Here is a 15147-nt window from a genome sequence, read left to right on the forward strand (position 1 = left end):
AAGTAAGAGAACCAGCAGGCCAGGGTGTGTATTTAAAGATAATATATTTATTTCAGGTAGGGTACAGTGGCTTATGCCTGTAATCCCGGCACTTTGGGAGACCAAGGCAGGCAGATCAATTGTGGCCAGGAGTTTGAGACCAGCCTGGCCAACATGGCCAAACCTTGTCTCTACTAAAAAGTTACAAAAATTAGCAGGGCACAGTGGTGTGCGCCTGTAATCCCAGCTACTAGAGAGGCTGAGGCACAAGGGCACAAGAATCACTTGAACCCAGGAGGTGGAGGTTGCAGTGAGCCAAGATCCCACTACTGCATTCCGGCCTGAACAACAGAGCCAGACTCTGTCCCACCCGCCCCCCCCGCCAAAAAAAAAAGATAATTTGACAAAATTATCTATGTTATCTATGTTATTAAATAAAATAAAAGAATATTTATTTTGTTTTAAAGGGACACAATTAAATCCTCTGTTTGAGTGTCCTAAGTTGCTGCCTCCAAAATCATCTTTTGTGTCCTCCCTTCCTGAGTTTTGTTACATCCATGTATCCCCTCCCCATCCACGTATCATTTCCTGAATTTTTAACTTGGATTAAATCCCATTTTTTATTTAAATAATTCCACTTGAAAAGGAAATGTGACTGAAGTGTGAGTTTGAAGGGCTAGTTTTATTTTTTCTTAAACATGTTAAAATATGCTCTTGTTGAAATTTTTTAAATGTCAGGTGAATATATTACTGTTGACATTTAAACATTTGTGGCAGTTCATGCCTGTAATCCCAGCACTTGGGAGGCAGCAGTGGGAAGATGGCTTGAGCCTGGGGTTCGAAACCACCCAGACGACACGGCAAGACCTCACCTCTGCAAAAAAACTTCTAAAATTTAGCCGGGCATGGTGGCATGCAATAGTAGTTCCTGGTATTCAGGAGGCTGAGGCAGGAGGACTGCTTGAGCCCAAGAGTTTGGGGCTGCAGTGGGTTATGATTGCACCACTGCGCTCCAGCCTGAGTGACAGAGCGAGATCTTGTCTCTAAAAAATAAAAAGTTTCTGTGTACACCCGAAGCCATGTGGCATGCCACAAGGGCAATGCATAGCACACTTTGGGACACACTGTGCAAGTTATTGGGCATGCGTTCCTACCGTATTCTACATACCGGAAATGTGAATAGGGAAAGACGCCAGCCCCACCCACGAGGCGCCACAGTCCATTCGCCCTCCCAAATCCTTTAAAGGAACTATGATGATCATAAAACATCACCACTTTAGTGAGAGCAAGGTATCCAAAATGTGTTGACCAACCTTGTTAACTAAGGAGGAATTGATTTTGTTGACCAGCCAAGTAAATGTTCGTCCGTAAACAGCCTTCGCCATCGCATCTCTAGCGTAGACAGAGAGTTCTAGTGTCAATGGGCAGATCACCTGAAAAGAATGACAAGATGCATCATTATAGATGGAAAAAAGAAGCTCCCAGAGTGTTCAAACTAATCTTTAAAAAAATAAAATAGAGAGAGAGGGTCTCGCTCTGCTGCCCAGCCTGGAATACAGTGGCACAGTCATAGCTCACTGTAGCCTCTAACTTCTGGACTCAAGTGATCCTCCCACCTCAGTCTTCCGAGTAGCTGGGACTACAGGTGCTCACCACCATGCCCAGATAATTTTTAAATTTTTTTGTAGAAATGTGGTCTAGCCATGTTGCCCAGGCTGGTCTCGAACTCCTGGACTCAAGCAATCTTCCCACTGCAGCCTCCCAAAGTGATTACAGGTATAAGCCACCACACCCAGCCTCGAACTAGTGTTGACTGATGACTGGCAAAGGATACATGCTGGGAAGATACTACTCTTGCCTTTGGTTCACACGATGGCTCTTTCTTGAGTGCCCACTGTGTGCCAGGCACTGTGCTGAGCTGCTGAGATACAGCTGTAACCCAGACACATGGTCTTGACCTTCGTGGACTCACAGTTCATTTGACGGTAGGGAGGGATGGAGAGACACTCAAAGAATCAGAGTCATGTTGAAAGGGCTACAAGGAGATTCATTTGGTGTTTTGAGGTAGAGGTGAAAGGATCAGAGGAGGCTCCTTGAGGAAGTGACCCCCAAGAGATGAAGAATGAAGCGGAGTTAACTAGACGAAGCATCGGGAACAGTGTTTCAGCAGAAGCAGCAGCACGTGCAAAGACTCCTGTACAGGGAACATGAGGTATAGATTGCTAGCATTGGTGTGGTGATGGTGATGGGGGAGGATGAGGCAGGAGACCTTGCAGGAGCTGGATCACGCAGGGCCTGGTGAGCTAGGATCAAAGGTGTGGCCTCCCGAGGCCACCATCCTGCTGCTATCAGAGGGAGGCAGCAGCAGCAGGGAGGGCCGGCACATTTCCACCTAGAGCCATTTTTACCTCCTCAGTTTTGGCTTCAATTTTTCTGTGGGTGAGAGCTTCCAGAAGGACTGATGGGTGGACCCCCAGGAGCTGAATGAAAGAAATTCAAAGTGCTATTCAGTGACCCAGTTTTACTTGCTTTTTAATACTTTTTTAGAGACAAGATATGGCTCTGTTGCCCAGGTGGGGGTGTGGTGGCACAATCATAGCTCACTGTAACTTTTTTTTTGAGACAGGATCTCACTCTGTCACCCAGGCTGGAGTGCAGTGGCACGATCTCAGCTTACTGCAAACTCTGCCTCCTGGGCTGAAGCGATCCTCTCACCTCAGCCTTCTGAGTAGCTGGGACTACAGATGTGTGCCACCAATTATAGCTACTTTTTTTTTTTTTTTTTTTTTTTTATGAGATGGGGTCTCACTACATTGCCCAGGTTGGAGTGCAGTGGCATGATTGTGGCTCGCTTAAATTTCTGGCCTCAAGCTATCCTCCCGCCTTGGCCTCCCAAAGTGCTGGAATCACAGGCATGAGCCATACCCGGCCTATTCACTAGCTTATAGAGTTCATGGAGTATCCAGGTCCAGAGTTACCTGCCCAGACTGATCATTGTGCTTCAGTACAAAACAGACCATAACAGCTCCTTTAACCAACTGGCTTTTACTCCCTCCCTTTCCCCCAAACCCTCACTCTTTAAACCTCCTAATCAATATCAGCCAAAAGAGCATGGCACCAGACATTCAGGCCTAACTGTGGGCATCCAGCTGCCTCACTCTCCTCTCCCACCCCTCCACCTCCCTCTGTCCTCTCCAAAAGGGGAACATCACCTTGGCGATCCACTTGATCTCGTGGGTGTCTGGGATAGTGGCACAGCCTTGGTCATCTTCTTCAAAACCGATGTTCCCCAGGTGTAAGACACTGGCAACGATTCCAAAGAGATTCTGGGAACATGGGAAGTGTTCAGAGACAGGAGATCAGGAGGACAGGGAAAGAGAACGGTGGCCGCCTAACTGATACATGTCATTAGCGGAGACATCTGAAGGAAAGCCCCCCCATCCTAACTCCAGACCTGAGCTCACAGAACCAAGCCCTCCACCTTCCCCAGAAATCAGCCCTGTTATTCACTTCAGGTGCTAGGGGAAGAGGGAAACAGTCTCACTCAATGTCCAGCACGGAACACTTTATTTTCATATAACAACAACAAATACATACATTTTTTATAAAATAAACCACTTTTATAAAATACTTTATAAAATAAATCCCACTAATGAACCCATTTAATTTTCAAATACCATGAGCAAGCGAGCTATCTATCTATCTATCTATCTATCTATCTATCTATCTATCTATCTATAACTTTTTTAGAGACAGGATTTTACTCTGTCACCCAGGCTGGAGTCCAATGGTGCCATCATAGCTCACTGCAGCCTCAACCTCCTGGGCTCAAGAGATCCTCCCACCTCAGCCTCCTGAGTGGCTGGGACCACAGGCACACACCACCATGCCTGGCTAATTACAAAGTTTTTCTGTAGAGGCAAGGTCTCACTAGGTTGCCCAGGCTGGTCACAAACTCCAAGCCTCAAGCAATCTTTCTACCTCAGCCTCCCAAAGCATCAGGATTACAGGAGTGAGCCACTGCACCTGGGCTCAGATATATATGTTTTTAAATTACATTCTGGCCCTTGAAAGATTGATAGTTTAACAATCAAAATGAAAAGAAAAGATAAAAAGATGTAAAAACAAAGTGTTTATAAATTCTACAATTTGTTCCAGTTTGTGCCAAAATGGAAGCCTCAATAAATGAGAATCCTGTAATTCTATGGCATTTAAATTGTTGAGACTGGACTTACCTTAGGGGAGAAGACAACCTGACTCCTCCTCCTTGTCAGATATTACCCACAGTTAATATTTGAATTTCAAACTTCCAATACTTTTCTAGTATAAATTTGCCCACATGCAATAATTGCAACATGATTATATTTAAAAATTCTTCAGTTTATCTGAAATTCTCATGTAACTGGGCATCCTGTATTTTTGTTTGTTTTTCTGAGACAGAGTCTCGCTCTGTCATCCAGGCTGGATTACAGTGACATGATCTCGCCTCACTGCAACCTTCGCCTCCCGGGTTCAAGCAATTCTCCTGCCTCAGCCTCCTGAGTAGCTGGGACTACAGGTGCGCGCCACCACGCCCAGCTAATTTTTGTACTTTTTTAGTAGAGATGAGGTTTCACCACGTTGGCCGGGCTGGTCTCAAATTCCTGACCTCAAGTGGTCCGCCCACCTCGGCCTCCCAAAGTGCTGGGATTACAGGTGTGAGCCACTGCACCTGGCTGCATCCTGTATTTTTATTTGTTGAATCCGGCAACTGTATTATGCAAACACCAAGAAACCAGGAGTGTTTCCTCAGTCCCAGAGGAAACTGTCGGCTCTGCTGCAGAGCACATACCTCGAGGTCAGCTTCGGTAAAATCAATGACAGAAAAGGCACTGGAAACAGTTTTCCAGTCATTCTTGTCATTAATGGATGACTCTTTGGCATAATGACCCTGTTGACAAAAAGTTTGAGTCACTTAACGTCATTTCATAGGGGCAATTAAGCATGTGCATGTCTGTTTTTCTCTGAAGATGCAAAAGCTAGTCCTATAATGTACTGAATTGCAAATAAAAATGGGTTTTTCTCTAATTGTCTAGCATATAATTATTTGACAACCGTTGCTTTTTTTCAAATTTATTTGGAATTTAATTTCAAGAAATATCTGCTGAAATATGCAGGGAAATTACAGTGCTTAAAATCAGAAACTCTTGACTCACTTAGAAATCACCGGGAAAAATTTCACTGCAGGACTAAATGCAAGAAGGTCTTCCCGCAAGGAAATAAAAGGTTGGCATTTAGAGAAACAGAGGTTTTGTGAAAATGATCACAAGTAGAGGTTTTTCCCATAACTCCAGAAGTTGTCTTTTAAACAACAGACTGATTTAAAGAGAAAACGTGCTAGACAAATTTTTTTTATTATTTTGCTTTTGGGGTACAGGGTGTTCCCAGTTTCCTAGTTATCTGAAGATCTGTTTTCTTAAAAGATTTCTTCATTGTATGGGGAAATCAGATGTGTCATACCATGAAAATATTTACTGGCCAAGTGACCAATGTAAAATTTGCAACCTCACAAACCTTCCCACACAACCAGCAACATCTGTTCTTGCCCCCGAAGGATGGGTCTGTGCAAATCAGTCCTGCTCCAAATCTGTTGGTTTGAAAGCAGTACAAACACACTACGAAGTGAAGCCATAAAGTTTACTGAAGTTATGAGAGATCACGAATTTTTTTTTTTTTTTTTTAGATAGTCTCACTCTGTCACCAGGCTGGAGTGTAGTGGTGCAATCTCAACTCACTGCAACCTCTGCCTCTCAGGTTCCAGTGATTCTCCTGCCTCAGCCTCCTGAGTAGCTGGGATTACAGGTGCATGCCACCATGCCCAGCTAATTTTTGTAATTTTAGTAAAGATGAAGTTTTACCATGTTGGCTAAGCTGGTCTCGATCTCTTGATCTCGTGATACTCCAGCCTCGGCCTCCCAAAATGCTGGGATTACAGGTGTGGGCCACCACGCCCGGCTGGCTTGGTTTTAAAATAATAGTGGCAAATTGATAGACCCATTTCCAAAGCCCCTGACGTGTAAGGGTCTAGTTGAATTAATGTGGCCAGAAAAAAATCTACAAGAAAAAAGACATGATATATTCCAAAAGAGAATGATTTAATTATCCAAGGGTTAGAGAAGCCCCTGGGAAAATGGATAAAAACCCCCAAATATTTTTACAAATTGACCCTTTCTGATCATGCTATGGGAATGCAAACATGATGCGACCATACAGCTCTGTCGGGAAAATTAAGCCCTCCAAAAAGAAAAAAAAATCACATTTCATTTATTCTTTGTCCTAGTAATTAGTTCAGAGTTTGTTTAGTATAAAATTAGAGTATGAGATTCTTTCTTTTCATTATTTAGCTTCATTTTTCTTTTTTATTTCTATTTTAAAAATGCATTTAGAGTTGGGGTCTTGCTTCATTGCCCAGGCTGGTCTGAAACTCCTGGACTCAAGCGATCCTCCTGCCTCAGCCTCCCAAAGTCCTGGCATTACAGGCGTGAGCCACCGTGCCCAGCCTGTCTGCATTTTTCAAGGTAAACTTCAGTTAAGCCTTCTTTTCTTCTATGATTTCTGGGAAGTGTTGATCCTCATTTTATGAGGTTCATTTTAGAAGATCTCATTTTCTCTCTTAAATGATGCCCTAATCTACCCTCTACAAAGTGGCCTCCATTCAAAGCCAGGCCAAGTGAGAAGAGAAAAATAAAAAATTGTCGAGACAAAAAAGGTGTTAATGACGTTGAATACTGATAAGTGCCATACAATCTGGGCATCCTAGGACGCTAGTGCAGGCTGCAGAAAAACAAATATTGCAAGGTTATATTCTGACAGTCAATTTTATAACACTAGACCCTAGGCTTGCTTATAGAATGGCCTCAGCCAGTTCTATAAGGCAGTGTGTTCATTGGGCAGCAAACAGTTGTCAAGATGGAAGGCAGGAGCGTGGGAAAAGATCTTTTTAAAAGTAGTTTACAGTGGCTCACACCTGTAAACTCAGCACTTTGGGAGGCCGAGGCAGGCAGATCTCTTGAGCTCAGGAGTTTGAGATCAGTCTGGGAAACATGGAGAAACCCTGTCTCTACAAAACCCACAAAAATTAGCCAGGTGGCTGGGTGCAGTGGCTCATGCCTGTAATCCCAGCACTTTGGGAGGCTAAGGTGGGCAGATCATGTCAGGAGATTGGGACCATCCAGGCCAACTTAGTGAAACCCCGTCTCTACTAAAATACAAAAAATTAGCTCGGAGTGGTGGTGAGCACCTGTAGTCCCAGATATTCGGGAGGTTGAGGCAGGGGAATCACTTGAACCCAGGAGGTGGAGATTGCAGTGAGCCGAGATTGTGCCACTGCACTCCAGGCTGGTGACAGAGCAAGACTCCGTCAAAAAAAAAAAAAAAAAAAATTAGCTAGGCATGGTACCTCATGCCTGTAGTTCCAGCTACTTGGGAGGCTGAGGTGGGAGGATAACTTGGGCCCAGGAGGTCAAGGCTGCAATGAGCCATGATTGTGCTACTGCACTCCAGCCTGGAGGACAGAGCAAGAACTTGTCTCAAAAAAAAAAAAGTAGTTTGAAAGCAGAATGAGACAGCATAGGTTTTAGACACAGTTGGACAGTGAGTTTCTATCACACCTAGATCAGCATTTCTCACCTTGGCTGTACATTCGATCACCAGGAGAACATTTAAAATAACTCTGATGCCCAGGTCCTAGCCCAGACCAATGAAATCTGAATCTCTGGAGGGTATGGCCCTGGCACTTGTGTTTTTAAAGGGCTCTTCAGGTTATTCTCATTTCAGTCAGGGATGAGAACCACTTGCCTAGACTTTGGTTACTTTACCAAGGTGATACAGCTGCCAGGTACAAGAGGAGATGGATTAGATTGCTTGCGATATGTATCAAGAAATCAGCCAATAGGACACACAGCAGGGTGGTAATAGAACGTCTCAAACATCCCACAGCAGCCTGTATAAACACCTCTGATCCCCTTGTCCAAAGCGTCACCAAAGCCAGGTGCTGGTCCTTCCCACCTGTGAGAGGTATTTATACAGCCGGGGGTCTCGCTCAAGGCCCAGGTAAGCCAGGCGCTCCTCTTCGCCACCTGCCAGCAGCTGGTAGAAGATGTGGAAATTCCGTTCACCTTGATTTTGGTAGACAACTCGAGACTTCTCTATTAAGTAACTGATGATATGCCCACCTACAGGGATGCCCTTCAAAACAGAACAAAAAATGCAGCAGTGACAACAATCAAACCACTCTGTTCCTGGCATCTTCTGATGGACCGAAGTTCTAAGTTCGAATGAAGTCTGATGTATCAATCTTTTTTATAAATATATCAATCCTCTATCATTAGTATTTTCTGGGTTCTGTTTACAAAGATTTTTGCTTACTCCAAGACTCTGAAGATAGTTTCTATGTCTTTTTTCTAGAAGCATGATTGTTTAGGATAATGAGCCATCACTTTTTAATTTTTGTATATGGGGAGGGGTGGTGGTCAAAGGTCTTTTTATTCATGTTGATATCCAGTTCATCTGTACCATTTACTAGAAAAACCATCTAGTCTCTACTGAATCACAGTGACGCTTTCGTTGTAAGTCAGTGATGGTATATGACTCTATTCTTTCTGGACTTTATTCTGATCCACTGTCCTCTTTATCCTTGTGCCAATATCACACTGTCTTAATTAATATTTGCAATAACATATCCAATAAAGGATTTTAATTCCAGAATATATGGAGAACTCTTGCAAATCAACAGGAAAGAACCGAGAACCCAGTTAAAAAAGACTTGAATGAAAACGAAAGCCTTTAAGTGGTCAAGAAGCAAAACTTCATTAATTATCAGGGAGATACAAACTTAAATCACAGTGAAAAACCACTACATCCCATCAGAATTTCTCAAAAGGATGAACAATATAAATGTTGGCAAGGGTATGGAGCAACTGGAACTGTCATTAATTATCCTAACACTGCCTTGCTGGTAAGAACCTCACAATTCCGCTTCTTTAACCCAATATGAATCTACTGAAGCGCATGAGCAAGGATGATCCAAGCACTCTATGTCATGGTCCCAAATTGCAAACAGCCCAAATGTCCATCAAAAGGAGAACAGGTAAGTTGTGACATAATCATCAAAAAGTGAACAACTGCTACATGCAAGGACATGGATGTATCTGTCAGATATGTTGACTGAAAAAAGCCAGGCACAAAATAGAACATACTGTGTAATTTCATTCGTATGTGCTCCAATGGCCAGTGAAGTGAACCTGTGATCACAGAGGTCAGAACACTGGGCAGTGGGAAGGAGGAAGTGTTGGGAAACAGCAGGAAAACCTTCTGGATGTTAGAATCTTTCTTCAAGACATAGGGTCTTGCTCTGTTGCCCAGGCTGGAGTGCAGTGGCATCACCATGGCTCCTTATAACCTCAAATGTCTGTGCTCAAGCAATTCTCCCACCTCAGCCTCCCGAATAACTGGGACCATAGGCATGTACCACTATGCTTTGCTATTCTATTGTTTTTTTGTTTTTTTGTTTGTTTGTTTGTTTTGTAGAGACAGGGTCTCACTATGTTGCCTAGGCTGGTCTTGAACTTCTGGGCTCAAATAATCCTCCCACCTTGACCACCCAAAGTGCTGGGATTACGGGTGTGAGTCACCATGCCGGGCCTCCAGATGCTAAATTTTTTTTTTTTTTTTTTTTTGAGACTGTATCACTCTCTTGCCTGGGCTGGAGTGCAGTGGCACAATCTGGGCTCACTGAAACCTCTGCCTCCCAAGTTCAAGCAATCTCCTGCCTCAGCCTCCTGAGTAGCTGGGACTACAGACACGTGCCACCATGCCCGGCTAATTTTTTTTTTTGTATTTTTAGTACAAACAGGGTTTCAGCAAGTTGGCCAGGCTGGTCTCGAACTGCTGACCTTAGGCGATCTGCCCACCTCAGCCTCCCAAAGTGCTGGGATTACAGGCGTGAACCACCAAGCCCGGCCTGGATGCTATAAATTTTTATAGCTTGATCTGGGTGGTGGTTACAGAGGTGGATACAAATGTAAATGTTCACTGGTCTGCCCTCATGTTTTATGGCCTTTTCAGTATATGTGTTGAACTTCCATAAAAAGTGTTTAAATATGCATAGCTATTAAATTTCTTTCCAAATCCACTCCACCAGAGGCCCATATCCTGCCTCTGGGAAATCCTTGAGCCAGTCCGTCCTCATCATTGAGCTCCATGCTCAGACAGCTGCTGTTCTCCGTGTGTCATTTTACCACTTGGAATTATGTGCCCTTGAGAATTCTGCCTGCCCTTCGCCTTGGCCCCACCTGAATTCGGTGTCTAACACAGCCACACTCCTTCACGTATGCATTGTCTGCAGATGCTTTCATGCTCTAAGAGTAGACTTGGGTTGTTGCAACCGTATGGCTGTGTGGCTCACAAAGCCTAAAATATTTACTATCTGGCTCTAAGGCGGCAGATCACGAGGTCAGGAGATTGAGACCATCCTGGCCAACATGGTGAAACCCCGTCTCTACTAAAAATAGAAAAATTAGCCGGGCGTGGTTGTGCATGCCTGTAATCCCAGCTACTTAGGAGGCTGAGGCAGGAGAATTGCTTGAACCAGGGAGTCAGAGGTTGCAGTGAGCCGAGATCGTGCCACTGCACTCCAGCCTGATGACAGTGTGAGACTCCATCTTGAAAAAAAAAAAAGTGCCGACTCCCTGCTAGGTAAGCAGGCAAGCCTAAACAGTATATTGTTTACTTGTGATTTGTTTTTAGTTTTTTTTTTTTAAGACGAAGTTTCACTTTTGTTGCACAGGCTGAAGTGCAGTGGCGCGATCTTGGCTCACTGCAACTTCTGCCTCCCAGGTTCAAGTGATTGCCTTGCCTCAGCCTCCCGAGTAGCTGGGATTACAGGTGCCCACCACCATGCCCAGCTGATTTTTTCTATTTTTTTTTTTAGAGATGGGGTTTCACCACATTGGCCGGGCTGGTCTTGAACTCCTGACTTCAGGTGATCCACCGTCCTTGGTCTCCCAAAGTGTTGGGATTACAGGCATGAGCCACCACGCCTGGCCCTTGTGATTTGTTTTGAAGCTTAATGAAAAAAATTATATTACACTGGCTTACGGTATGTTCCCAAGCCCCATCCACGTGGGGTGTAGCTGTAGTTCATTTGCTGTCTGCAGTGTAACACCTGATGGCGTGAACACACCACAGTGCAGTCATTCTCCTGTCGATGGACATTCTGGTTCTCTCCAGATGGTGGTGCTCAGTCCACTTACCATCATGAGCAGTTCTGTTATGAACACGCTTTTGCATCTGGGAGTGGACGGCCGCATCTTAGATTATGTTTTTTCAGCTTCCTAAGATAGCATCATATCTCTGGTACAACCCATTATTTTCCAACAATTTTCCAGTATTTTACACCCCACCAGCAATGTGTAAGAATTCCTTATGATCCATATCTTCATCAATACCTGGTATATATCAGACTTCTTAGTTTTTGCTCATCTACATGGCATAAAATATTATCTCACTGAGGTGTTTATTTGCATTTCCTAAAACTAGCACTAACCCTGAATACTTTTTTAAAAACTCCTTGAGTCAGTAAATGCCATTCTTCCCTTAAGGGGCCTTGGCTTGGGTTCCATCACTGGCAAAATAAGGGGTCCCCATGAACCAGTAATAGAAGCTTCAGTGTACCTGAAAATCAAATTGTATATCCATGTATTTCCCAAATCTGCTGGAGTTGTCATTCCGGAGCGTTCTGGCATTTCCAAAAGCCTTGGAATACAAAGTGTCATTCACTGTCATTTAAGCTCACCATGCTTGTCAAATTCCTGACCCAAAATAATACACTTATTATGAAAATGGAGGAGAGAGGGCGGAAGGAGCCAGGAAGGAGAGTCACGCTTTATCTTCTAAGAAGGAATCACTAACTACGGAGAATTTAATGTCGAACACTAGATTTGGACCTGGGGAGAAAAAGGGAACAATATCTTCTTCCTGGAATCCAGTCTAGAAATATATTGGAAATGGTCTCAGGAGGGGCACATAGAACCCTAGGCCCACGCTGTTCTAGAAGGTACTATTGACGGCCCCATCACCAGACTCCTTTTTATATCACATTGTTCTGCCCAAAGGGTCCACCATGAAAATCCCTTCAACCATAAACATCTTCATTTACAAAAAAAGGCCACAAAAACACAGGAGAAAATGACCTGTTTGGTACCAGCCAGCAAGTTGGGGAACTGCAATAGTGGAAGTAATCATAACTAAAATAATTTTAACGCAATAATAAGAAAACTGTTAATAAATAATACAGTATTTTTGGTGCTTCCTAATTCTGCTGTGTGCTTTTTGTGCATCTGTTTCATTTAATCCTCAAACTGTCTTAGGCTGGGTGCAGTGGCTCATGCCTGTAATTCCAGTGCTTTGGGAGGCCGAGGCAGGTGGCTCGCCTGAGGTCGGGGGTTCGAGACCAGCCTAGACAACATGGCAAAACCCCATCTCTACTAAAAATACAAAAATTAGGTAGGAATGGTGGCGTATGCCTGTAGTCCCAGCTAATTGGGAAGCTGAAACTGGAGAATTGCTTAAACCCATGGGGCGGAGGTTGCCATGAGCTGAGATTGCGCCACTGCACTCCAGCCTGGGTGACAGAGCAAGACTCTGTCTCAAAACAAAACAACAAACAAAAAAACCCAAATGTCTTAAAAGGTAGGTACTATACGCAGACCCATTCAACAAATGGGGAAGTGGGCTTAGTTCCAGGTCACACCCCTAACTATGACACTATCCGTGTGACCCATTTTCTTTACAGTTTGACTGACCTGCTCAGATGGGATTCGTCTCACTTAGTGACCTCCTTGGAACTCCCTTCTATTGGTCTCCAGAGATCGCTTACCTCCAGCACTGGGTTGGAGAGCAGCAGTCTGTCACGGGCTATTTGTAGTGACTGTGTCATTGGGCAGGTCACTGCAAAATACTGGAGAATTTTCTTGGAGGCCTCCGTTTTCCCTGCCCCGCTCTCTCCAGAAATGAGGATGAAATGGTTACTTAGTTCAGAGCACATCGTTCGGTAAGCGTTGTCAGCTATGGCGTAGCTGGAGGAGTGAGACAGAAACAAATCAGTTTTAATGCTACTTCCCTTGACTCTGACACCTGCCAAAGGAGAAAAATGAGGTGCTCCACCTCCAGGAAGCCACATCCAGACTGTGGTACAAGGACAACGAGCTCAAACAGATATCAAACCCCTTCCACGGGCTGGGCATGGTGGCTCACGCCTGTAATCCCAGCACTGTGGGAGGCTGAGGCAGGTGGATCACTTGAGGTTAGGAGTTTGAGACCAGCCTGGCCAATGTGATGAAACCCCACCTGTACTAAAAAAGATACAAAAATTAGCCAGGTATGGTGGTGCATGCTTGTAATCCCAGCTACTTGGGAGGCTGGGGCATGAAATTGCTTGAACCTGGGAGGCAGAGGTTGCAGTGAGCTGAGATCACACAACTGCACTCCAGCCTGAGTGACAGAGCAAGACTCTGTCTCAAAAAAAAAAAAACAAAAAACAAAAACCCAAAACCCCAAACCAAAAAACCCTCTACCACAACCCAATGACTGATCAAACATAAAGTGTACTAGAAGTCAAAACTCAAATAGTAGAAGAGTTAAAAGGAAGAATTTGAACAGTAATCAGTTTTTGTTTTGTTTTGTTTTGTTTTTGAGATGAATCTTGCTCTGTCACCCAGGCTGGAGTGCAGTGGCACAATGTTGGCTCACTGCAACCTCTGCCTCCCAGGTTCAAGAGATTCTCCTGCCTCAGCCTCCTGAGTAGCTGGGATTACAGGTGTGCGCCACCACACCTGGCTAATTTTCATATTTTTAGTAGAGATGGGATTTCACCATGTTGGTCAGGCTGGTCTTGAACTCCTGACCACCAGATCTTCCCGCCTCAGCCTCCCAAAGTGCTGGAATTACAGATGTGAGTCACCGTGCCCCACCTGAAAATATTTTTTAAAGTTCACCAAATGTTTTATAAGAATAAGCCAGCTACTCAGTTACATCTCCAGGAGATGTTCTATTAACCGTAGGTGAAAATAACAATCTTGTCTAAATACTAAATAATTCAATGAATACAATAAGATCTCATGTATTTTTTCCCTCAAAACCTAGAATGCTAAGAATGGAGTGGCAGGAAACCAGAGATTAACAAACTTCAGTGATATCGTCAGGACAAGAGGTAAAACTATGATAAGTACTTTATCCTCAAGATTGACACCAAAGCATGAAGGTATTCCAGGAATATAATCTGAATACGAGGCAGAGTTCCAAAGCTATTTCAGCTTTCAATACATGGTGGTGGCCAGGCGTGGTGGCTCATACCTGTAATCTCAGCACTTTAGGAGGCTGAGGCAGGCAGATGGCTTGAGCCCAGGAGTTTGAAACCAGTCTGGGCAGCACACTGAAACCCTGTCTCTACAAAAATTAGCCAGGGTGGTGGTGTGTGCCTGTAGTCCTGGGTACTTAGGAGGCTGAGGTTGGAGGATCACCTGAGCTCTGGGAGGTGGAGGCTACAGTGAGCGATTATCGTGTCACTGCTCTCCAGCCCGGGTGACGAAGTGAGACCCTGTCTCAACATATATATGGTGGTGATGCGGAAAGGTTTATAATGCCTTAGAAAGTGGAATAGCTGAGTCACTAAGACAACAGAGGCAGAATCTAAATATTAGCCTAGACATCAAGAGGGAGAAAAACTGGAAAATTCAGCAGAGCCTGAGCAAGAAAAATTGCTCTTCTTTCCTTTTTTTTTTTGGTAGTTGTTGTTTTGAATGTTAATGATTAAAAAGTTTGGGCCGGGCACAGTGGCTCATGCCTGTAATCTCAGCACTTTGGGAGGCCAAGGTGGGCGGATCACTTGAGGTCAGGAGTTCAAGACCAGCCTGGCCAACATGGTGAAACTCTGTCTCTTCTAAAAATACAAAAATTAGCTGGACATGGTGGCCGATGCCTGTAATCCAAGCTACTCAGGAGGCTGAGGCAGGAGAATCGCTTAAACCCAGGAGGTGGAAGTTGCAGTGAGCCGAGATTGCACCACTGCACTCCAGCCTGGGCAACAGAACAAGACTCCATCTCGGGGGAAAAAAAAAGAAAGGAAGTTTG

The 15147-nt window shown here is 44.4% G+C and overlaps 1 protein-coding gene across 1 annotated transcript in view; it reads right to left on the bottom strand.

Annotated features, from left to right (window-relative positions):
* Positions 1-15147, bottom strand: part of MYO1H (myosin IH) — a 99366-nt gene that overhangs the window by 41232 nt on the left and 42987 nt on the right. Inside the window, exons 4-10 of the mRNA XM_021675532.2 lie at positions 12896-13094; positions 11692-11772; positions 8026-8205; positions 4811-4909; positions 3192-3305; positions 2388-2459; positions 1293-1412 (exon numbers count right to left, since the gene is read on the bottom strand). Coding sequence (XP_021531207.2) covers positions 1293-1412; positions 2388-2459; positions 3192-3305; positions 4811-4909; positions 8026-8205; positions 11692-11772; positions 12896-13094 — 865 coding nt within the window. The remainder of the gene's footprint in view (positions 1-1292; positions 1413-2387; positions 2460-3191; positions 3306-4810; positions 4910-8025; positions 8206-11691; positions 11773-12895; positions 13095-15147) is intronic.

This window comes from Aotus nancymaae, unplaced genomic scaffold, assembly GCF_030222135.1.
Source record: "Aotus nancymaae isolate 86718 unplaced genomic scaffold, 86718_ANA_hifiasm-v0.15.2.pri h1tg000021l, whole genome shotgun sequence".
Classification (NCBI taxonomy): Eukaryota; Metazoa; Chordata; class Mammalia; order Primates; family Aotidae; genus Aotus; species Aotus nancymaae.